The sequence below is a fragment of the Rhopalosiphum padi genome, chromosome 3, assembly GCF_020882245.1.
Source record: "Rhopalosiphum padi isolate XX-2018 chromosome 3, ASM2088224v1, whole genome shotgun sequence".
In the NCBI taxonomy this organism is placed as follows: domain Eukaryota; kingdom Metazoa; phylum Arthropoda; class Insecta; order Hemiptera; family Aphididae; genus Rhopalosiphum; species Rhopalosiphum padi.
In genome coordinates this window covers 22,382,046-22,406,855 of record NC_083599.1, presented here as the reverse complement: position 1 = coordinate 22,406,855, position 24,810 = coordinate 22,382,046, and the positions used below count along the sequence as shown (strand labels likewise).

General features: G+C 24.5%; 2 protein-coding genes across 4 annotated transcripts; one reads left to right on the top strand and one right to left on the bottom strand.

Moving 5' to 3' along the window:
* Window positions 1-2,328: 2,328 nt before the first annotated feature.
* LOC132927535 (tubulin monoglutamylase TTLL4-like) lies at window positions 2,329-7,677 on the bottom strand. The gene is made up of 17 exons (XM_060992077.1): window positions 7,149-7,677; window positions 6,754-7,047; window positions 6,352-6,566; window positions 5,870-6,282; window positions 5,772-5,806; window positions 5,583-5,696; window positions 5,388-5,492; window positions 5,201-5,311; window positions 4,187-4,455; window positions 3,909-4,116; window positions 3,724-3,850; window positions 3,402-3,621; window positions 3,213-3,338; window positions 2,993-3,121; window positions 2,834-2,919; window positions 2,623-2,744; window positions 2,329-2,540 (listed from the first exon to the last, which is right to left on the bottom strand). Exons 1-17 carry the CDS (start codon window positions 7,450-7,452, stop codon window positions 2,443-2,445), a joined length of 2,976 nt encoding a protein of 991 aa, XP_060848060.1. The 5' UTR covers window positions 7,453-7,677; the 3' UTR covers window positions 2,329-2,442.
* Window positions 7,678-12,719: 5,042 nt separating this feature from the next.
* Window positions 12,720-23,568, top strand: LOC132927195 (uncharacterized). Of its 3 annotated transcripts, none has more exons than XM_060991678.1 (17): window positions 12,720-13,043; window positions 13,250-13,353; window positions 13,941-14,027; window positions 14,092-14,178; window positions 15,028-15,150; window positions 15,233-15,428; window positions 16,393-16,535; window positions 16,969-17,078; window positions 17,561-17,658; window positions 18,544-18,621; window positions 20,079-20,158; window positions 20,307-20,417; window positions 20,482-20,649; window positions 20,723-20,785; window positions 22,040-22,186; window positions 22,272-22,508; window positions 22,998-23,568. In XM_060991678.1, the coding sequence occupies exons 2-17, from the start codon at window positions 13,267-13,269 to the stop codon at window positions 23,019-23,021; spliced, it is 1,839 nt and encodes a 612-aa protein (XP_060847661.1). In that variant the 5' UTR covers window positions 12,720-13,043; window positions 13,250-13,266; the 3' UTR covers window positions 23,022-23,568. The 3 variants fall into 3 exon arrangements, with proteins under 3 accessions (XP_060847661.1, XP_060847663.1, XP_060847662.1); XM_060991680.1 differs by having other exon boundaries at window positions 22,272-22,527; XM_060991679.1 differs by having other exon boundaries at window positions 22,272-22,544.
* Window positions 23,569-24,810: the final 1,242 nt, after the last annotated feature.

Here is a 24,810-nt window from a genome sequence, read left to right as displayed (position 1 = left end):
TTTTAACGTTTTTTTGTTTGTACAAACAATGAATACTTGACAATTACTTGTATAGTTAGTTCTTGTAATTTATAAGAAAAACATTTTATTATGCTTTATAAATTATAAGTACGACTAGAGACGGATTTACACAATTGCCACCCCTTATTAACGAGAAAACATATTTTTAAGTACTTATTTAACATAACTACTAAAAAAATAAATCATAAATACTGATACTAAACAATAACTATTGGTTATGTTATAAACTGTTCTAATCAAGTAAATAGTACCAATACAATATTTTTATTAAAATATAATATATCACCATGTGTTTGAATAAATTTGTTCTACCAATTAAATATAATTATTATATAGATATAATTAAGTTCCTTAGACAAACTAACGTGTTCAATCAAATTTAAATTATATTATTATAAAAAACAATAGCAAATAATCAAACTTAAAAATTCATATTTTTTATTATACAACATACAAATAATGAGAAAAAATAATGTAAAAAATTAAACTATTTAATTTGTTTGCGTCTTGCTTTTAGTACGTACGAATATCGGAATATATTATATAAAAATATTTACAATGACTGGTTTATAATTAGATTATCGTTCCAATACGAACCGATCGTCACCCGTATTCGTATAAAATATATCATATATGTAAGTATTGTGCGTGTATTCAGTACGCCATGCGATCGAACGACCCACGACCGATTATTAATAATTTTTACGAATTAGTAAAAAATACAAAATAACGAAATATGTTATCTATGGTTAGTATTTAGATAATAGATATACTTTCTGCCTTCTGGCAGTCGTTCGATAATTTAATATTGTTAATTGTTATGTATTATAAAATAAAGAAGAAATGTTAATTATATTAACAAGAATAATATGTAATATTTAAATATTAAACATTTTTATTTGCCATCCTTCAGAGTAATCATCCTACATTAGAAAATCAAAAAAAAACCTAGTATTCTTAATAAAATATTGGCCTAAAATTGCCGGCCTTAAAAATTTGCCGCCCTAGGCAACTGCCTACTTTGCCTGACGCTAAATCCACCACTGAGAACGAGTATATATAGTTACTAGAATAATTCAAAATTTAAAGTTCATAAAACACGTTTTAAAATAAACATTTAATAAAACCTCTTTATTCAAACACAGTTCATATTCTCCATTTAAAATTCTATAATATTTAAATTTGCTCTAATATTAAATATAAATTACCTGTATTTTTGTAGTAAGATTTCAATACGTAGACTTGTTATGTACGCGTGTGTTAGACAGAGACGAATGAAAAGACATAATATATACGGTTATGACGTCCCATTCAAAAAATATATATTTTATAATCAATTTAAAATAAATTGTGATGAAATAAGTTTTATAACAAAATGTACTCAGTAAAATATGAATCTTAATTATTATTTATGTATTTTGAAAAATAAGCATTCCTTTATATGGCTTAATAATTAAAATATTAGTAGGTAATATTATCAAGTTCAAGTAATTACTAATTAATTATTTTTGTTATATATTATTAGTTGATCTTTTTAATAGTAAACAGTAAACACTAAACATTAATTTATTGTTATCTTAAAAAGTATCAGCATTTTTAAAAATATTTTTTTACAAAATTTGAATTAATAATAAAATAAAATATTTTCTTGAGAATTTTCATATAAAGATATTTTACTTTGGAGTTAAGAGTATGAAATTAAAAATGTAATGTTGTCATTAAAGATAGTAAGAATACATATATTTTTTAAATTTTGTTTTGAAATGTCTTCAAATTATGAAAAAAATAACGTTTATACTGTTTGGATAAGTGTTTATTGGTAAAATAATTATCCTGCGTAATATATTATATAGGTAAATTACTAGAAATACAATTATGAATAAGTTAAGCAAATTAAAATTATGTAACACAAATCACAATGTGATGACAGTCCAATACATAATAAATTAATAATATAATTTATTTAGTACCTATATATGATATTCATTATAAGAACACAAAAAATACAAAACCTTATTTTTATAATAGTCATACTAGTGAATAGTGATAAATAGCTTGTATAAGTAATACACCAATATATATGCAATATTTTTGAATAAGTCTTTATCACATTAGTGATTAGTCTTAGACTCATTCAAAATTTGTACCTAGTCCAACAAACATAATATCTATGTAAAAATATAATATCTCCATAATAGGTACTATAAAAGTATGGACTAATACACAACATTAGTGTGTTTAATACTTTAATTTAAATTAAGTTATAAATGTGAAAACTTTTTGTATCTTTTATTTATAAGCAAGTGAATTGATCAATTTTTATTTATTAATAGTTTAAAATTGTTATAAATATTTACTTTTAAAATCACATTTACATGACTCACAAAATTGTAAAAAAAATTTTCATACAAATGCTGACATTTATATCTTTATAACTGTTACTTTTGGTTGTTCTATATCAATGTCTGGTACTTCCAGGTGGATTTTTAACTGACATAACTTTTCTAGCACAGCAATACCTTAAAAATTAAATGATTGTGTTCTTTTTATACTTTTGAATTAAATTATTACATAATTCAAGTTTTTGATTATAATTCTTACCATCTCTTCTGTTGTTACTATATTTACATTCCCATGCATCAAAAAGCATATTATAATATCTAGATCCATCAAAGTATTGATGATATTCAAAAGATGAAGTAGATGGAAATACTTTTTTAAATCTAAAATCGTAAAAATCTTAGTAGTATGTTTTTCCTTATGTATAAAGTTATAAATGTAGAAACAGATAATGCATTAATGAAGTACATACGAGCCACTTTGTGTAAGTTCATCTTCATATAAAATAAGATGCCGAATATCATCTGGTAATAAATCATCTAATATGCTATCAATATACTAAAATGAAATTTATTAATTAATAAAAGTTTTTAATTGATTCATAATTATAATTTTAATTAATAATTTATACTTCTACTCTGGATTTAACATTTGTAAAATATTCTTGTTTTTCTTTTTCTTTAGCAGATAAATTTAATGTATATAATCTCTTATCATAACATAGTGGTGATTTGACTCCCAACATATTGAGTAAAGCATTCTATATAAACATTTTAATTTAATAAAAATATTTATTGAATGTTAATCAGTTATTATATGCAATTTATATTTTATAAGTTATTATAACTCACATGTGTACTATATGACATTTTATTTGGGATATGATAACCAACCATATTCATTAAATCTCTGACTAATGGTCCTTTGACAGCCAAATCAAGTGGAGAAGATGAATGTAATGAAGGAGATATATTGACCTATAATTATTGTACATAAAACAATTTATAAACTAAATTCTATAAACATGTAATTTGAATTACCTCTAATATCCAAGGTTTAAGATATTCATCAAACAAAACATCTATTCCAAATAACTCATATGCATTATATCTATTGCTTAAATTTGAACGACACATTTGACTCATAGGTGATTCACCACTAATGACAGTTTTCACAACCAGATCTTCTAAGCTCTTCCACAATTTTTTAACATCAATTTGACGTTCTTTCTCCATATATGTCCATAATGATCGTAATGTCCTAAATGATTATAATTAATTAATAATCTACATTTTTTTAGATATAAATCCTAACATTAAACTTAAACTAAAAACACTATACACTATATATTTTATTATTTACCATTTATGACCTTGACATGCATCAGCGTCTTCATTTTCAGTAAACTGACTACTAAGTCTGTTAATACTATAGTTTGTCAAGTGCATGTATCGATCACATATAGTGGTAAGATCAGATGAATACTTGACTGAAATATTCAAAATAAATAAGCGATAGTTTTAATCAAATAACAAAAATTATTATACCTGAAGCAAATCGTACAAGCCCATTATCATACAGATATAGACAAAGTGGATTAACTGAAGTAATGAGTATATAGAGTCTTAAATCAAATTTAGTATCATTGATTAAATATGGATTATCTATATACCTTTGTACAACTAAAGGTATATTCTTTGGTATTTGATCCCATTTTGATATAACACAAATTCCAGTTCCTCTAGCGGATGCAGGCTGTAAATAAAAAATAAATTTAAGATATTAGTTTAATTATTATCCTAAAGAATAATTTCAAAAATAATACCGGTTTAATAATCCATTTATCTTCATCATTTTTCTCCCAAACTTGTCGTAACATTTCAGCTTCTTGAGGTAATATATATGATGTGGGTATAAAGCCAAATTCTTCTTTACCATACTTTAAGATTAATGCATTCAAGTTTTGCCACAACCTATCTTTGCGACCAATTTGAAAAGTACCCGGAAAATGGTTAACTTTTTGCTGTTGCCAAAGTGTTTTGAAACTTAATGATTTCATGTGTTTACCCCAAGTTCCAACCCAATCATTAGATTCTTAAAAATAATAAGACAAACAAATATTAGTTTTTATTTTTAAGAGAGCGTTATACCCCCATGCGTTGTCTCTGTCAGACTGTCTTACTAACGTACATCATAGCAAATTTGCGTTCAGCAGAACATGTGATGTTAGTTTTAATATTAAAGTAAATTTACCTATTATCGAATTTAAAGGTAAGAATATTATCTGGAAATTTTCATAGAATTTATTGATATTATCATTTTGAAGTGAGTTATGAACATTTTAAAGTTATAGTATTTTATATAGTTATAACTCACTTAAATTTGTTATCAAGTTATGCATATATAATATAGCGTAAATTAAAAATGCTCATAACTCACTTAAAAACTGAATAATTGTAAAAAAAACCATACAAATATAGATAATGTTCTTACCATAAAGTTTCATAATAGGTCAATTCACTCTAATTTTTAAACTAATGGAGTTAAATGTGATCTGCTGAGTGTAAATTTGCTATGTTGCACACTTGTAAGACGGAGACAACATACACGTCTGTTGCGTCCTCTTAACATTTGTTTAATACATAAGGAAAAAAACTACATATACACTCACGGGATCGAGGTAACATCATTAATTCACTAGGTGGAGGAATTATACCACAGAAAGCATCAACAATAGGAGGTGTTACACCACAGTGATTTTGTAAGGAAATGGCATTTTTACTGGATTGATTAGGTGTGACAGAAGGATCAGATGCATCTTCAACTAAACTATGCTCACTTCTAACGAGTTTAAAACCACTATTTTGAACCGTACGACGTACAACAATTGGAGTTATCGAACTTAGTTTCCATTTTAATAACTTTTGCAAAGATAATGGGAATGATTCACCTGTAATAATAATTATATTGAAAAATTAATGATTTTTATCTACCTAAGTAAATATTAAATAAAAATACAATTATACCTTTAATATCATACGAAGAAAATCTTATGTATGGTGGAATATTAGAAAATAAACTAGGTCTTAAGGCTGAATGATATTCAAAATTATCTTTTTGTTTTTGAGTACCTGTAAGTTTAATGTATTAAAAATGATCATTATTAAATATGTATACAATATTTTTAATTTTTATCATTAAATGTATATTTGAAACATTACCAGAAAACAAATGGTCAAAAGTTAATTTATTTGGTTCATCAGTCATAAAATCTTGTTCTATTATACTTTTGTTAAATGTTTGCACTATTGGAAGTTCTGAGTATTTTTTAGTACCTATTATAAAAACAGTCTATTAATATCAATAAATATGTAGTATTATAGCAAGTTTTAGATTATTTATTATTTTACTTTTAAATTTTAAGTTCTCGCGTGTCTTTAATAATCTGAAATAAAAAAATTCAATAATAGGATTTAAAAAAAAAAAAAATGTTTAATTTAATTCTTACTTATTAAGAAACATAGATGTGTTATTTATATTATCAGTTATGTTTCCAATTTGAGCAGTTAATACTTTACTATTCTTATCGGATAATTTTTCTTTTTCATTGATAACACTATTAATTATTGGTTCTGATTTTGGACTTATTTGTTTGTCTTCTTTATAAATCATGGATGGTTGTTTTGCTTTAGGAGTATCTTTAATATTTGTCATTGGTTTAAATGTTTCTTTTGATTCTACTGGCATAAGTGTTGGTATTTGTACATGATTGACAAGCGTTTTACGATTTGGAATGTCCACGAAATCTTTATTTTTTAATTCTGTATTATTCAAATGATTATTTATGGTTAAAGATGAGCATTCTATCTTTTGCATACAATTTGTAGAAATAAGAGTCTTAGGAGAAACCGTTGGTATTATCTAAAATATAATAATATAGATAATTTTAAATACAAATAAATAAAAAAAAATTTTTATTGTAATACTTACCTTTTCCTGGCAATGAACAGGGGGTTTAATGTTTATGTTCTTTTTAATTAATGTATAATTAAATTGATCAATATTTTTTAACTCATCTTGATTTGTACAGTTCTTGTTTTTTTCCCATTGTCCTAAATTATTATGATATTGAAAAACATTGTTGCATGTATCATTCTTTTCTATTTCATACATTGATTGTGTTGTATAATTTTCCGTTTTGTTTCCTAAAAAATAGGTATTTTACTATTTAGTTATTCTCTATTTAATCTATTAATTTTGAAAAATATTATTATTTTTATTTTTTGTTTGTGTAATGAAATACATTTGGCTGATTATTAACCAATAATATTAATTTTGATTTTAAATAAGAATATTTTAATAAATTAACTAAAAATTGCTTATCCTACTTACTTAATGAATCCGGAGATTTGGATATTGCATTTGAGTAGCTTAAATTTTCCAATGTAGGATCACTATCTAAAATTTGATAATGACTTAAATTTAATGGTCTCTCTTTACTATGATCCATTTTTTGATGTAAATTGGTATGTAGAGTTTTTAAATGGTCTATAGGACATAACTGTTCTTTAATCTCATTTGATGACAATGCATTAATTTGTTGATGGGTATCAAGTGATTGAGATCTTTTTATTGTATTCATATGTATATTAGATACAGTACAAACACAATTTTCTGGTACAGTTCCTATACATAATTTGAAGATTATTGACCAATAATATCAATTTTGATTTTAAATTAGAATATTGTAATTAATTAATTAAAAAATATTTCTCATAGGTACTTACCTAATGGATAAGGAGATTTAGATAAGGCATTTGAATAGTTTAAATTGTCCAATGTAGGATCAGTATCCAAAATTAGATAGGGATTTAATTTTAGTAATGGTTCTTTATTATGATCCATTTTTTGATGTAAGTTGGTATGTAGAGTTTGTAAACGATCTATAGGACATAAATGTTCTTTAATTCCATCTAATGAAAATGCACCATATTGTTGATGAATATCAAGTGGTTGAGATCTCCTAAACTTTCCGTCATCTCCAATCTTCATTTTTTCTTTGGTTAATATTGAGTATGATATATTGTTCATATTCTATTAACTTGTATAATATTATTACAAAATAATTGTTAAATTTATCTGTTAAAATAATAACATAATATTAAAAAGAATTAAAATAAAACAATTATAATAAAAAAAAAATACTAAGACACAAAATGAAGTTATAATTTTATAAATTAAAAATACAACAATAAATATAATAAATATAAATACATTTATTTGAAAATATGTTATTGAGCAAGAGAGAAGAGTAAGGTAAGATGTATTTTAGACAAATGAGGTCAGTAGTTAGATGGTGGCATGTGTATAGTATAGGTACTTGGCACAATGTTAAGATACTTTGACATATACAAGTAGGTATTCTATCATTTATAGAATGACATTAAAAAGAAGCTATGTTTCAAATTATTTAAAAGGAAAATATTCTTTGGAATTCTTTAAAATATTTTGCAAATATAAATATAGAACTATTGTATCTATTTTTATTTATAGATAAATAGATTAATATAAAATATATAATTCAAGTATAAAATATTTATCTTCAAATTATTAAACTAAACAAATCACCATGACATATTGATATTGTAGGTACCTACTGCATTCAATATACTTATATACGTAAATAAAAGTTTAAAAAAAAATTGAAAGAGTGAAATATAATAAAATAATAAATAAGTACCTATGTATTAAAATAATTAAATCTTACAATTCTACTTATAGTCCAAAATTTACTGGACTTGGCTTAATAATCAAAAATATTCATAACAATAATTTTAAAATAATTTTTAAATGAGTTATTGGATTTTTTTAAATAGTACTTGATACGTTCATTTAAAAAAATATATTAAAAATATTTATTCCAAATTACTAGATTTATAATTCTTAAAATTTAATTTTAACCAAAGTACAATGTTTAAAATTATTATTATTTTTATTTTAATAGAGAAAAATAACTTGCTGATTATAAATTTTACAATATTATTGAATATATTATATGATCATTATTTATTTTTTTGTATATTTGTTAAGATATCTTTTAATAATCTTATATGGTGAACACTGGATTCAATCCCATATTTACTACTAATCACAAAAAATATAGGATAGAGCTCATTTAAAAAAAAAAAATTACATGTTCCCTAGCTAGTTTATATTTAAAATATGGAACTGATTATGTCAAATCACTAGTCGGTACTACTGATTTTATTAATGTCTATTTTGCTTTGGTTCATTTTACTTGAAAATACATTTTGTTTTTATTTAAAAATTTAACTTATAGTTGTTTTTTTTTACCTAGGTATGTTTTGTGATTAATTTTTGTTTAAAAAACCAAATCAATTTTACAGTGTAATTTATTATATAAGTGTACATGATGTTACTTATAAATATAGTATTTGAAAGTTTTGATGGTAGGTTAGATTTTATTGAGTATTTTAAATTAAAATGTATTGTACAAGTGTGGCATCCACTGTGGATAATATATAAATAAAGGTACTAAGGTAGGTCATCAATAAAATAACCTATATCTAGGTAAACTAAAACATTTACTTATTTGAGTAATTAGTAGTAATAACTAATAGATGTAATGTAATTAGATAGTAAAAAAAAAGGATAAGACATAAGTTATAAGTATTATTAGATATAAATTGTATACGCCGACTTCTCCCAAGAAAAAAATTAACATAAAATTTGGCTATATCGGTCATCGGTGTATCTTGGTTTTGGTGTACCTACCTCAGTTTACGGACAAATTGGCATCGATGCTCCTCGTTTCATGAACTAATTCGATTGAGATAGACAAATCCGTCTGTGGTGGATTGTATATAGCACTTGGTATATTTTTGAACATAATTCAAATTACTCTCTCTAAACTCTTTTGATATATCTAAGAATAATCACTGAAATTTTCGTCAAAATCGGTTGAGTAGTTTTTGCGTATAAGAGAACGTTGTGTTTTGTTGTACATTTGAATAACAAATAATAATAAATAAAATATATTATTTTATTTTATCTAAAATAATCTTACAGCAACGCATGGCAGGACAGTTAATGTAGGTATACTTTTTTTTTTAGATTTTATTTCTGTTACCTACCAATGGGCAACCTGTACCTATAAAAACAACAAAAAAAAATATTCGACTTTTGTGAGCCAAAATGAAATTCATGTACGAAGCTGTAAAACGTAGGCCGCTCTATATAATATTAGAAACTTTTATGTGTTAAATAAAGAACGTTAAAATCTACTCCAAGTCTCATGGAATTTATTAAATATTGATATAACTTTTATTGAAATCGATTCAGTAGTTTTTGAGATTGGCCATTTGTAAAAACTCCATTTCATAAGTTCTGGTTATAAATCTATTACTGACGAAATGTTTTGGTTAAAGATTATAATTTCAAAACAAATGTTATTTTAGTGAAAAATAAAATTCTACCTAATTCAAACTGTATTATTTTTACATCAGAAAATTGTTTAACTCTAGTTAAAAATAATTAAATTTATAAATGTAATGTTGACTGTTGACTGTTTAAACCTATAGTTCTAAATGATTAAAACGTAGTTTTTTTAGTATGGACTATAGGTGAAATTAGTAAATAAGCAATGAAATTAGTTAATTGAAACGGATACAGTAAAAAACCTCGATTATTGTCTCCGGAATGAAATAATTGGAACTTAACTTTGTTCAGAAAAACGGTGGCGTGTTTAGCATAAAATTATTGGATAGGCCCGTTTTGTTCTGTAGTGTGTAAGTATGTCTTCCAAGGGAAGATTTTTCCTATCACATGGGACATGGGTATAATAATAAATATTAATAATAATATTTTTATTGTAATAATAATAACCAAACAGTCAATTTGCAGTGTGCACGGGTTTTGCAGGGTATTCTATGGCAACACCCGCGAGCTGCAAATAGCAAATACTAAATAGTTACAGTTTTCTGTGTTTTCACTCATAATTTCTATTATTTTTAACCAACTATAGTTAGTAGGTACCGCAGTTAGTAGGTGGTTACAATCTACAAAATAAGAAACAGTAAATAATTATTTAGTCAAGTTCGTTGATAATAAATAATTATGCTGTTAAGTGTAAATGGTTTGCTCTTGGTACCTCCACGGCTCCACAGACTACATAAATAAAATGATACATCGATATATGAGTACATGACTGACTATATGAAATTGATAAGTACCTCCATATAAAAATAAAAAATATAAAAACCCGCTTAATATTTGTTGTGATATAGGTAATGATAATGTAATGTCATGTAAATAATAATTTTTGCGACGCATTTTTGTATCAATCAAATAAATCAAGAAAAAACGCTATCATTATAAAGTGTGAATGCTTAGGTTAAACGGTTAAACACATTACACATATAAATGAATCATTTGCAGCAACACCTGTTACCTACCAAGTCCTGCGCACGCGGCACGCTTATAATACATATAATAGTATAATACTAATATATAATATACATATAATATGTTCATACATATCACGTACAAACGTATATAATAATTTTTTTATTATTAATAAAGAATTATTATGTTATATACATTAATTTATTATGTACGATGGTGTACCTATACGGAATTACATGTTTAAGTACTAGTTATAATGCTTTACAATAAGTAATAACGTATAGGGATCGTAATAACTAATAAGTTATAGTTTGGTAAATGGAAGGTTCGTATAGAGGTTCTAATACATGTCTATATACTTATTTATAAGAATATGTATAGACTTTAAAAGTATACTTACCGTACTCTTCACATTCAATGAAAAAACAAACTTCAGGATTAAAAAAAAAATGTATTTTTAATATTCTAAACGTGTAAACGATTTTTTTTTAAATTAAGCAAGTAAAGGTACACATGATACAATTTTAAAATTGTATATAAATCGGTTAAAACACAATGTAATTGGATTATGGAGGAAAACCTATATTAATTAAACTCACCATGGATACGATTACGATAACATTTTATTATAATTACAAAACTATAACATTATGTTGATAAAAAATTTCTCTTTGGCCAAACCTCTTGAAAATTTAATAAACAGAGTACCTCATTGTTAGTTAATACTGGAATAAATAAAAAAAGGTGATTATACATTTTTTTATAAGCTCTTGAAGTTAGAATTTTGTCAAAATCATGAAAATTCGAAAATTATTTGTAGAATTTTTGTAAAATTTAAAATTTATAAAATGGTCAATTTGACTTTAAAATGTTATTAAAATCACTTGACTTAAGTGTACACTGTACAGCACGTTGGTTATCTTCTCCTCCAAAATATGTTCAAACAAGAATAGCCAAATAATAACATAATTAATACCTAAGACTTATTTCAGTGCATTAGGTATATCATCGATTTATGTTAGAAAGAGGGCTATAGAGAGTAGAGTGTCAGTGGAACTAAGACCTGTACTGGCTGTACTTAAAGCTTTTGGATAGACTTAGTGTTCGCAAACTCCTCTAGATTTCCATCTTAATAAATAATAAACTACATAGATATAGTTAAAATAACTATAGTATTGGGTTGTCATATTTTATTCTACTTAAACCAAAAAAGTGTTTTTGTATAACTTTCGTAGAAAAAAGCTTACCACCCCTCCACTGTTAACCACCAGTTTAATGCTCTACATTTTCGTTAGTTAGTTAGGTTAGATAACCATAATATTATAGGTAATCAATTAGTTATAGAAGATTCAAGATTACAATAATATCGTGTAGGAATCGGAAAACAATGAACGTATTTCTTAAACAATTGTCATCGCGCCAACCCAGGGAAATATCTACCCAAGTTTAAAGCTTATTTTATCGTTTAATCATGTAATCAACTAGATTTTTATTGTTTATTAGAACAATATCAAACATGTTTTCGGGGAGGTACCGAGGGTAAATGTTTTACTAAAACTCGTTTTGGCCTATTTATTCTATTAGCCTACAAATGTAGGTACTATCACCTGCAGTTTCTATAACGATTAATGTTTACCTGTACAAAAAGAAACGTTTAAAATTGGCTTTAATGAAAACACTATTTAGTTGGTTTCAATGGATAGGTAATTAATTATATTTGGATAGTGGCGATTGGCCAGTCACTAGCACGTTTTAAAACAATTTATTTATGTAAATTAATCGGGTCGGTCGAGTATGTTTTTAAAGAAAAGGCGGCTGCTCTCCAGCTCCCTAACCGATTACGCCCACCGTGCAACGTCAACCACGTAGATAACAGTGCCGATACGAGCAGAATTTTGCTATGTTTTTTCTTTTTCGTTTTGATAACGACAATTAATTGCACTGATAAGTGGCGGCTTGCGTACTTTGTATTATTTAGTAATTAGTTATGTCGTACGTACCTAAGTACCTAGTTACTAATCAGTTAAATAGTGATGATATTATTATTATTTATTATTTAAATTCTATTGTGTACGTCTAGCTCACGAATTAACAAACGTCAAGTTCGATCGAGTTCATCATAATAAATCGTAGGTAACCTGCGTTAGACCCATGAAATCTGTTCGTTTGTCCCGAGTGTAACCGGTGATCGTCGTCGGTGCCTGCCTGTAGCTGCTGGAGCAGTTTTTCGTCTTTTCACGATCTCTTGTCTCTCACAGGTAATAAAATGATTCTCGAACGTAGTCCTAAAAACTGTAAAACTCCTAGTGCCCTGTGTTGGTTGTAATCGTATTTCCCACGCCGTTTCTGGGTTGACATGTAAGTAAATCATTGCTGTGTCGCTCTATCGGTCTATTAGATGCCAGTTTATTTGTTTTTGTTTTTCTCAACATATGGTACGCATTAATGATAATTTTTAATCTAGGAGCCACAAGCCACATTATGTCGGACACGGATTCTATCAAAACCGATAAATCTCAATCAGATTTACAGCAAAAGTATGATAAATTGGCCATGGAGTTCGCCAAAGTAAATATATTTACGAGTTTGACATTAAAACTAAAAATTATTTAGAATGGTTATGTAGCTGTTTTTTTTTTGGATTTACCTGTTTCAATCAGTGAAATTGGTTGCATGTGATATGTTATTTTATATACAATACATATTTAATTATAAATCATAAGAAGTAGAAAGCTTAAATAAAAAACTTTTTTGTGAGAACAAAATAGTACTTATTGTCTATTAAATATTAGGTTTCAAGTTCTACAACATTAAGGATATGTTAAATACTCATTTTTACAGATCATTAAAAAAAAATATGTACATGAGAGAAATAATATTTAAATTAACTTTAAGTAAATAATATATTATTATAGATAACAATGTGTTTTTAATCCTTTATCTTTTTTACCTTAGTAATGATATCAATCAATTTTTTAAAACATGTATATATAATATATATAAACTATACTAAAATATTAGTTATTATTTATAAAAATTGGTTTATAATAATTGATGGTAAAAATATTAGGTATTAAATAAATACCTAAGGTATTTACCATCAATAAATTATTATTATTTTATGTAGGCATCTATTTAATATTATGTATTTATAGGCAAGAATGCAATTGAATGTATTAAAAAAAGCTTATACTGCAAAAACTTCTAAATTGGATCATAGAAGTATTGAATCCCTGGACCAAGTATGTAATTTGTTTTAAATACATTTTAATATGATAATTTATTAATTTTTCCTCATATATTTAGTTTGAAAGCTGTAAATATGATACAATGTCTACAAGTAGCTTGGAAATTCAAGACAATTTTAACAAAACAAGTCAAGTAAATTCTAAAGTAAGTTTTTAGTTTTGTGTTTATTATACATTTTGTAATATATATGGCATATCGCATTTTTTTTTTTATCGACTAAATTACTATTAGACATTTAGACATTAATTATGGATCATATTTTTTGAGTGAATATTGAGGGGCATATTGTGTTATAATGATATACTTTACAATATATTCAACTTTAAGATAAAATGTTATCTACCTATTAAATGCACAGTATGATATGGAACAGTTTGCCGTGAAAGCTTTTATTCATAAGTACATCCACAATTGTTTTATATTAAAAATATTCTACATTAAACAATCATCACGTAGTGTTGATTAATTTTAATAACCCTTTAACCATTGGTTAATTGATCAATTTTTGGTTTTTACAGTGGTATGAATTTTTAAATAATATCTTTAACAATAGCAATTTCTAAAAAAAATTCTTATTCTTAGAAATTATTATTACTTTTTTAAAAATTTTTACTAAACTGTTATGTAAGGAAAGTAAAAAAAACGATACTAGTGTTTTACATTAATTAAAATCCATTTAGTTTAGAATAAATAATATATATATATAATATAATATGTATAAGGTATAATCATATTTGTGTTTAGGATATATAATGTATAATTTTAATAAAAACATATAAATAATCATTTAGAAAGTTTAAGTTACATCAGTTCTAAATATTCATCATTTTTTTTTTACTGTAGATTACATAATTTATGTTCCTATTAAACACTCTTACTGTTATAAAAATAAATAATAAAGTTATGACTATATATTTCACATTGAAATACATTTTAAATATATATAATGTATGTATTTTTTTTTGTAATATATGTTTGTAACTTGATTTAAAGGGAAAAGGAACAGACGAATTAAAATCTAAAGATGTTCAGTTCTTAAGACAAGATATCAACTCTATGCACCAATATATACGACGTGTATTAGATTCCACAAATTCAAGTCAACTTGATTATAACGTTTGTGCAATATTAACGTAACCTAATCTATTTTTAATTTAGTAATATGTATCTATAACCCTATTTTTATTTTTATATTCAGCTTATTATGTCAGAAATTGAGTACTGTAAAGGTATACAAAACAGTAGTCCAAATAATTGTTGTGAAGTACTCAATGATGAATTGACAGCATTAAAGTGTTCTGTTACCGATTGCTTGTACAACATATTATATAATAAACTTGAATCTAGAACTAAAATAAACACTGAAGATTCTCGCCTCACTTATCCTCATCATTGTAAGTATATTTACCATTAAGAGTATTGTAATTAAAATTTAAAAATAAAATGTATGTATTAAGATATTCTTTATTTTGTATAAAATGATATTAATACAGTGGTGAAGCTGCCTATGAGACAAAGATATTTTTTAAGTTTATTTTATTTATTTATTATGTACAAATGTACAATACATAGACATATTTTATTTATCTATATTATAAAAATGAATGTTACATTATTAATAAAAAAAAAAAAAATAATATTTTATGTATACTACGGATAAACAGATTATCAGTCTGGTTGCGGTGTGACGAGTCAAAACCAACAAAGATATTGCCAGCTTTGACAACATATGTAGTCTCTTACTATAGGGCATGCGGTGTGGCGGGTACCTGAAAATGGGGGTACTTGTGCAAGGATGTAAAAGAGACATGGCACTCATGAACATTTTATGATAAAAAGTACGTTTATATTTATAGAAGATTGGCTTTCTCCATGGGACCAGTAAAATGTAATATGCACTCTTCTTTTTTGGTAAAAATGCAAATGATATATATTATATAAATACTCTATTCAAAATAAGAAACCAGTTTTTGTGGCCAATGGTTGAGTAATGTTGTTTGTCCATCATTCTTATATTTACCATTTGAATGCCCGGCTGTGTAGTGAAGCCATATCCTTATCCAGGGGGCAAGTCGGTTGCAGAGTAGGAACTTATTTTGAATAGAAATATATTTTATATATTATGTATAATTGTATCGTATCTACCTAGACTGTTATTAATATTTATTAGATAAAAAAAATATTATCACTTATTAAAAAAAAATTTTGGATTGTTTACCTTCATTTTAAACCCAAGCTTTGCCACAGTATTAATATCAAAAAGACAATTTTTATACTATTCACAGTTATATATTTATTTTTAATAATAAAAAGTAACTAATTCCTGTTTTTATAATTTGTATTTATTTTTATTTCTAGATTGTTTGGACAATAATTATAAATCTGACGAAGACAGATTACAAAAAGTTTTTGTGACATTGGTTCTCCATTTTTTTCTTTCTTTCATTATAAATCTTAATGATGTCTTGGAAGATTTGCTCAAAGATATTAACCTTAAAGATGTTTGTATTTACAATTATTATTGATTGCTGTATATGATAGTATACTAATGTGACCATAATTTTTTTTACTCAGTGGGACACTGAAAATCACAATATTTTTTGCTTAAAATGACATAACTAGATATATTGTAACACAGTACGTTTTTATTATAAAAAAACATTAATTTTTTATATAAAAGTAACAAAACATAAACATACGCATATATTATAATAGACTCAACTATTTGGCTAGTTTTTTTAAAAAAATTTTTGGATCTGCAAATCTGAAACAACAACTTCAAAAACGGGACATTTTATGGGTTATTTGGGGACAGCAGGACTATCCTACTCAAAGTGGGACATATGGTCAATGGTCATATTAAGTATACTACATTAGATAATATTGAATCATTATATTTGCAATGTAAAAATATTTTGTTTAATCAATTTTCAGGCATCACTTATTTTACAAAGAAGTTTAAAATCATTAACAAACAAATTACATAGTAATTCTTTGGTATTAGAAAATATTCTAACTTATAGTGCTGATTTAAAAACCTTTAAGTAAGCATAAATAATTACAATATTGCTTTAGTTTTAAATAAAATATATTTTAATTGTCATTATTAAGACTAATGGCATTGTGTTATAGAAAAAATAAATTGTGTCTCAATGTGTTGAATATTTTTCCATATTTTTAGGTTGAAATAAGGCAAATGTTCAATAATATTAATTTTAGTTAGAATATATATCTTACAACAAATAATATACAGAAAATAAATGATATAAAAACATTGTATTAACTTCTAATATCAATTTTCTAAAGGAAATTGCATTATACATATAATTAAGCTACATATAATATGTTGTAAATAAGATATAAATAAAATTTAAACTTATGGTTTCAGATGACTATGTTATTTAAATGTAAAAAAAATAATATACTCACTTACAAATTAATAATAAAAATACTAAATTACATAAAAAAAAATAGACTAAAATAATAAATCAATGTGTATTGAAATAATTTTATTGTATTTTTTTAGATTTGATACTCAACACATTGTTATGGAAAATATTTTACAATTTATATCAATGAAATGTATTGACTGTGTTAATTCAATTAAAGATTTCATAAAATCAGGTAATGTATAAAACTTGTATTTTATTTCAATTTTACAATTATAATCTTAGATTCTGAGTGGAGTGTTGAATCTTGAATGTATTGATTTTACAATGATGTGTTGTTTTTGTGTATATAATATATGAAGTTTATAGTACATTATAGCACAAAATTTGTAGTCTTGAGAATTATCAAATTATTTTGTAGTTTATTCTAGCAGTTCCTAAAAAAATGTTCTTTTCATATTTAAGATTTTAAATTTTAATACAAGGTTCTTAATCTTAAAGTTAGAAATACAAGGCTCAAGTTTTTCTACCTATATATAAAAAAAATGATAGTTATTATTATATTATTATATTTTATACACATAAGAATATTTTCAAATGTGTGCAAAAATTGTTTCAGCCTACTATATTAGTACTAATAATAATAAAATAAATTATGTTATCTAATAGTAATATTAAAAAAAAACAACATAAAATTAGTGTCGAGTAGTATCGTAACGAGCGTTACTCGTTACTGTAACATAGTTTTTCAGTAACGTTATGATAACTTTGTTACTATTATTTTTAGGTAATGGCAAGAGTAACAACGTTAATTATTTAGAAGTAATTTACCAGAAGAAAATTGATTTAAAATAGACTTTTTTATGAAACTTAAATAACATAAGTAACGTCATTGTAACTAGTTACTTTTGAGTAAAAAAAAGTAATGTAACGCATTACTTTTGTTCTTAAGTAACTAACAAGTAATCTAGTTAACCTTTTTTATTTTGTAACTTGTAACGTAACTTACCCAACACTGCATAATATAATATATTTATTGATTTAGAGTTATAGATCGTCACAGCTCAGAATCTTTTTAATATTATACATATGATTAATTTTATGTATATTTTTTTTATAGATAATACTGTTCACATTGATTGTTCATCTTTGCGTCAAAACATAATATCGTTCATGGCATTAAAATTTCCTATTGGAGGTATATAAAAATTTTTAAAATAAACTTATTTCCAGGATTGAGATTTTACAGCACTTGAAATTGAATAAATATGAGCTATAAATTAATAACTTAAAATATGCAAAAAATATTACCCAATTAACTATCTTTCAAAATTATAAAATAAAAATTGAGTGATTTTAATTTTTTTTCTTGAATGTTACATTAAAATGCTTAGTCAGATTTTCGAACTTGAACTTTTTACGTTTTTTTACTAGCAAAGTTTTGTACCATAATAAATCAGCGTTTGACGTTTACTAATAGAATATTGTACATATTTTAAGTACACAATATCATTATTTGTAAGATCACCAATATTTGTATTTTTTTCACCATTCAGAGTATAATATGTTTTAATTTAGACAAATCACTATTTTTTTCAAAAATGTTTTTTAATTTAAGATATATATTATTCTACTGAATACCACTTAGTATTTTAAATGTTTCTTTGATATTTTTAACAAAATTAAATTATGTGGCCAAATACTTTTTTACTTGCAATTTATCAATGGTTACAGCCGTTACTGATATAATAAAAAATTAAATTTTATGTAAGCTTAATTATTTTTAAGATTGGGTTTGTCTAAACATTTTTTTAAGTTTTTTAATACTAATTCTATCTTCTTGATTAGATTGAATAATCCAATAACACGACAAATAACTTCATTATTCTTACTGCATTACTTCAAGGTCTCTACTGTGTTATACTTGATTCTGGTGGAAAATTTACACCAGGCAATTAATTTTTAATAATTGCATCCAATTTGGAGATTTTTTAAAATTTTTGTTTAACACTTACTGTTATTCACCGTACAGTAATAAGATCTAACCTGTTTAGTGCTGTATCTGATACAAATAAAAGAACATGTTCATGTTGTACTCCGTTCAGCCACAATATGCTCAATAATTTGTTAAATAGTTGACCGGAGATAGAAAAACTTGTTTTACTAATTCTTCTGTATAAAGTAAAAATATAACACCCTGATGATCGGCGTCAAGACTACCAACAATCGCGTTTGTAATAATTGACTAATAAACCATCTTTTGATATCAGTTGTTTCATAGATGCTGACCCATATATGTTTAGATAATAATTTAGAATAGATGTTTTTCATAGTCTTTTTATATATATAATAATCATCCACTTGTAAGTTATAACTTTTGTTAACATTGATCTTGAATTCTATTTTTTGTATGTGTTTAAGAGATTGTTGAAAGATCAAATTAGATAATTTATTTAAAGGAATCTTTGTGGCTATATTTGTTTTATATAAAGTAGCATTAAAGGGTTTTTTTTTGGTAGCTTGTAAGTTATAAGAAACTGTTTTATTTTCCAATTTTATTTTGATGAAAATTTTGTATATTTATCAGGTTTTCAAGGTTTTTAAGGTTTTTATTATATATTTTTGTTATTTTAATTTAATTAATTTCATTTGCAGAGTTAGTTAACTCAGATGAATATTTGAATTCAACCAATATAAACAAGAAATTAGATGGTGCTTATGATACAGTACACACTGTAAGTAAAAAAATATAACTTTTATGTAGATAAATTAAATAAAAATATTCTCTACATTGTATTATATGTTTACTTCAATGTACAATTCAATTATTACTTCTATTCTTGAATTTAAAATTCAGTTTGTATACATTTATACATTTTATAGATGTTACGTGCCATAAATTTATTGGAGTTTGAATATTTGTATAAATTCAGCCAAATGGATATGCATTGGCATATGAGAAATCCACTGTTACACGTAAAATATTCAAAACAAGTAAAAGTTACAATTAGTTTCAGTTTTTATGTTTATGTTTTTGCAATTATTTAACTATTTTTAGGCTAAAGAGGAATTAAATTCACCATCAATTTCTCAAAATAGCTACAAAAGTATAATTCAGGTTTATAATGAAAAATTAAATGAAGAGATGAACAGGTCATTATCTTTTGAACAAGAAAAAATCCATTGGGAAAATGAGTATAAACTACTATGTAAAAAAAAGGAAAATGTAAGTATACTTGATAATTTATTAAAATTACATCTAATTTTTTTTTTGTTTAATTTCCTAAATATTGTGATAGATACCATTTGCCAATAAAGATAAATATCCAGCATCTTTGGAGTCAATAGTGGTGGAAAATGATGTAAGCATTAACAATACACACATAATATATATCTGTAAAATTAAATAATTAAAAAGAGTAATTTTGTATATAGTATGTTCACGCTAAGAGGTATCACAAAATATTTCAGTTGGATGATCTTGAATTGAAATGGGGTTTTCGCTAAACGAAAGACAGTACTTAACTGCAATTTTCAGATAAATTTTTAACCCTTTCAATAAGCATATGCGCGGTACAACTTACTTTTTTTTGAAATGGCAACATCAATTTTTTTTCATAGATGTTCATAGATTATCAAAAATTAAAATAATATTTTCGATATTTTTAAATATCTGTTTTTAGATAGATAGAGTATATGACATAAATAAACACTTATTTGTTTTTATAATGTACTATTCTTATTTATAATTTATAATACGTATCTACATCCGAAATAAGATAGCTAAATATGAAGGCCTTGACAGTTTCACATCAAATTTAGGGGACCTAAGACAAAAAAGTTTGAGAAGCACTGCTCTAAAGTGAAAAAATAACTTTATAAGTTATTTTGATTCATATTGAAATGCAAGTATACCTAGTGCATAAAAGTACTTGAAACTTTAATAAACTACTTGTCTACAGTTTAATATTTACAATTATTTTTGCAGTAAAAAATATGTTTTTAATTTATGAAATTCATATTAGGAAAAAATTAACTTAATGTGACTATACTTGATTAACCCAACTTAGGTACCTTCTAATTAGGTGATAAACTAAAATTGAATACAACTCCTAATTGTATACAATTTGATGCCTGTACTATAGAAGGGTTCAAAGTTCATTATCTTTTGAAAAGACTGTGTGTGTAGTATACTGTGATATAACCTTATAATTATTATGTAATAAGTAATAACATTTATATGAAAGTTTAATTTGTTTATATTAAGTATCAATAAAGCATTTGACAATTTTTATTTAATTGATATATTTCAATACACGGTTAAAAGACCGTGTGCATAGAATCTTGTGAATATTTTTAATGCGTGTAATTTAGGGTTAAAGTATTTTATTGCTAGTTTGTAAAATTAACAATTTTTATCAAAATAATTATTTATTTATTATGTATCGTTATTGCAATGGTGGTCGCAGTTGTGTGATTATATGACAAATCACAGAAATTCTTTTTAACTCATCATTAAAGTTATGTACTTATAAACATTTATTTTTAGTTAAAAAAAATTAATATAATATTATAATAATTCCATTACAAACAAATTATAAATTGTTTATTTGCAGCTGGGCAAATGCGAGTCGGTTTTACAGTTTAATGACGAAGTATTGGCTAGAGAAAATGAACTCAAATGTTATTTTGAAAAAAAAATCAACAATTTAATTTCGACAAATAAAGAATTATCCAGTCAAAGCAATGCTTATGCTATGGAGGTTAGTCCACTGATACTGTTATATTAATTATATGCCAATTGGTCTTTGTTGACTTGAGTTTTTTGATATATTTAAAATTATATAGATCACCGCATTGAAAACACGATTGGACCATAGTATATTCGTCCGTAATGATCTGGAAATAAAATTACACGAGGCATCGGAACACATTGATGATCTTAAAGAGGAATTTCACTTGACATCTACAAATTACGAGACTCAACTCAGAGCAATGACCGAACATTTGGCTAGTTTAAACGAGACGGTTGTATTAGAGCGGCGGCATATAGATGATCTTAATAGCCAATTAAAAATGAAAGCAGTGAGTTAAATTCAAAATTGTTAGTGTAATTCTTAGGTTTGTAACTTAAAACATATTTGCTAATTTATTCTGAAAATCAATTTAAAAACTCTGATTTGATATTAATTAGTTAAATTTCAGATTTAAAATTTAAATACTTATTTCATATTTTATAACTTCTTTAATATTTAAAAGTTGGATACTTTAACAAAATGATTTATGATAAGGCATACTGACTACTTAATATCTATTTACATACTAATAATATACTTCAATTAAAAATATAAGCAAAAAAAAAAAATATAATTATATTTGTATATTTCACTACATGTAGTATTAATGGTGCTACTTAAATATTTTAAACATTTTTAGTGTATTATTTCCTTAGCTTTAATACAATTATTATTCAATTTATTTTTATTTTTAACAAATAACAAATAGTATAAAATATTGATTATAATCACCTTTCTATATATATTTATACAAATTTTATATCATTTTGTTTTCTAGAGTAAAAAGAAGTCTTCCAAATGAATACCATCAGTATTAAGTACATTTATATAATATATATTAACTATTTTATTTTATAACATAATATATTATAATAATTTATTGATAGTTTTGTATGTTATTTAATTGTTCTCTTATCATAGTATATTGAAATAGTATTTTGTATAAATGATTTTTTGATCATATTTATCAAAATCTTACCTATCATTGTTAACATATTGTGATATTTCAGTTATTTCTCATCTTTAATAGTATTGTACTTTATTGAATAATTTCCATTATTAATTATTATTGTCAACTATAATTATTATATTATATAAATTATAAACAATGTAAACATATTTATATAAAGTGTCATGTGTATTGTGTGGATAAAATTTTTATTAAATAGCATGTTTATAATATATACTATACGTACAAATTTAAGTATACCTATTACAGTTAATTATACTTATATTTCCATACTTATTTATAAATCAGCATTATTTAGCTCCTTTTGAATTTATATACAATTTTTTTTAAATTATTCTTTAATACTTATTGAAAATATATAATGAATATATACTTTTTAGTTTTTATTATTGTAATTGTTCATCATATTGTAGTGCTTACTATTTATCTGTTCAAACTTAAAAACATAACATGTCTATGACTTGCTATAATGTTCAAAGTTGGGCAAGTTGCTAAAAAGATATTTTACTAAACCAGATTAAGTTAAATTATCCTAAAAAAATTAATTCAATGTTATTTAAAAATACAAATGAAATTATTAATTGAATTAAGTTACTGATTTTTATTGAAATATTTTCTCAGTTTATTTAAAAATTACTTGCCTTCATATTTTAAACTAACTGGAAACTAAATGAGGTATGGTATAGCTTAGTGATGCCCAACCTTTTTTGTTCGGCGTGCCATTTTGGTAAACAATCATCTCCGAGCGGGCCACCAAATATAAAAGTACAAATAATCCCAATCTTAATCTAATAATATAATTTTGTTATACATAATAAGTGTACAATATGTATGACGTATATCTTATCTTTTATTGACTATTGAAAAGATCACGGATTGAAGTATACATTGTAGGTACATACAATGATCAGTATATCAAAAAAATGAAAAATAAATGATTTATAAATTTGTGACGGGTCACACACACAATACCTTCGCGGGCCACGGGTTGGGCACCATTGGTGTAGCTTATCAATGAACATTGTTAACATATACTTACCATGTGTTTTAAACAATTTAAACCAACTATAATAAAATGTTATATAATATTAAAAAAATGTAAAATAAATTGATAAATATTACAAGAATTATTTATTAAATTTTAACTTATACTTAACAATTTTTTTTTTTAAAGCTGTGGTCACCTTTTATGGCTATAACGCTATATACCTTTTTTTTCTTACCACATAAATGCTTTTTAATGACAATAAAGTTGATCCCATGTACTAAGTATATTTATAAAATTTGTATAATAAATTTAAATCAAAATAACTAAGTTAAGTTAAAATAATTTATAACCATTTTTTTGAATTAAACTTCTAATTTAGTTGTTTTTTAAACATCATACATTTTTTAACTAATTAACATTTTTATAAAACTCGCTTATTAAAAAATAAAATATTTTGATTGAATGTGATGGATGTCAGGATAACTCCCATGCGCTATAGCCTCCATTAACACGATGGGGGTAATATTAAACATAATTTGCCATGTATTTTCTTTAAAGAATTTTCGAAAATAGTTTTTTTTTTTGTTTCTTAAAATGTTTTGGCCTTTGTAACTTTGTATCTGCATAGGACAA

Coding starts and splice junctions, on each gene's coding strand:
- LOC132927195 (XM_060991678.1), top strand. CDS start 13,267: ATGTCGGACACGGATTCTATCAAAACCGATAAATCTCAATCAGATTTA. Junction 14,028..14,091: donor GTATTGAATCCCTGGACCAA/GTATGTAATTTG, acceptor TCATATATTTAG/TTTGAAAGCTGTAAATATGA. Junction 14,179..15,027: donor CAAGTCAAGTAAATTCTAAA/GTAAGTTTTTAG, acceptor CTTGATTTAAAG/GGAAAAGGAACAGACGAATT.
- LOC132927535 (XM_060992077.1), bottom strand. CDS start 7,452: ATGAACAATATATCATACTCAATATTAACCAAAGAAAAAATGAAGATT. Junction 4,117..4,186: donor ATAAATGGATTATTAAACCG/GTATTATTTTTG, acceptor TTTTATTTACAG/CCTGCATCCGCTAGAGGAAC. Junction 2,745..2,833: donor GAACTTACACAAAGTGGCTC/GTATGTACTTCA, acceptor TTACGATTTTAG/ATTTAAAAAAGTATTTCCAT.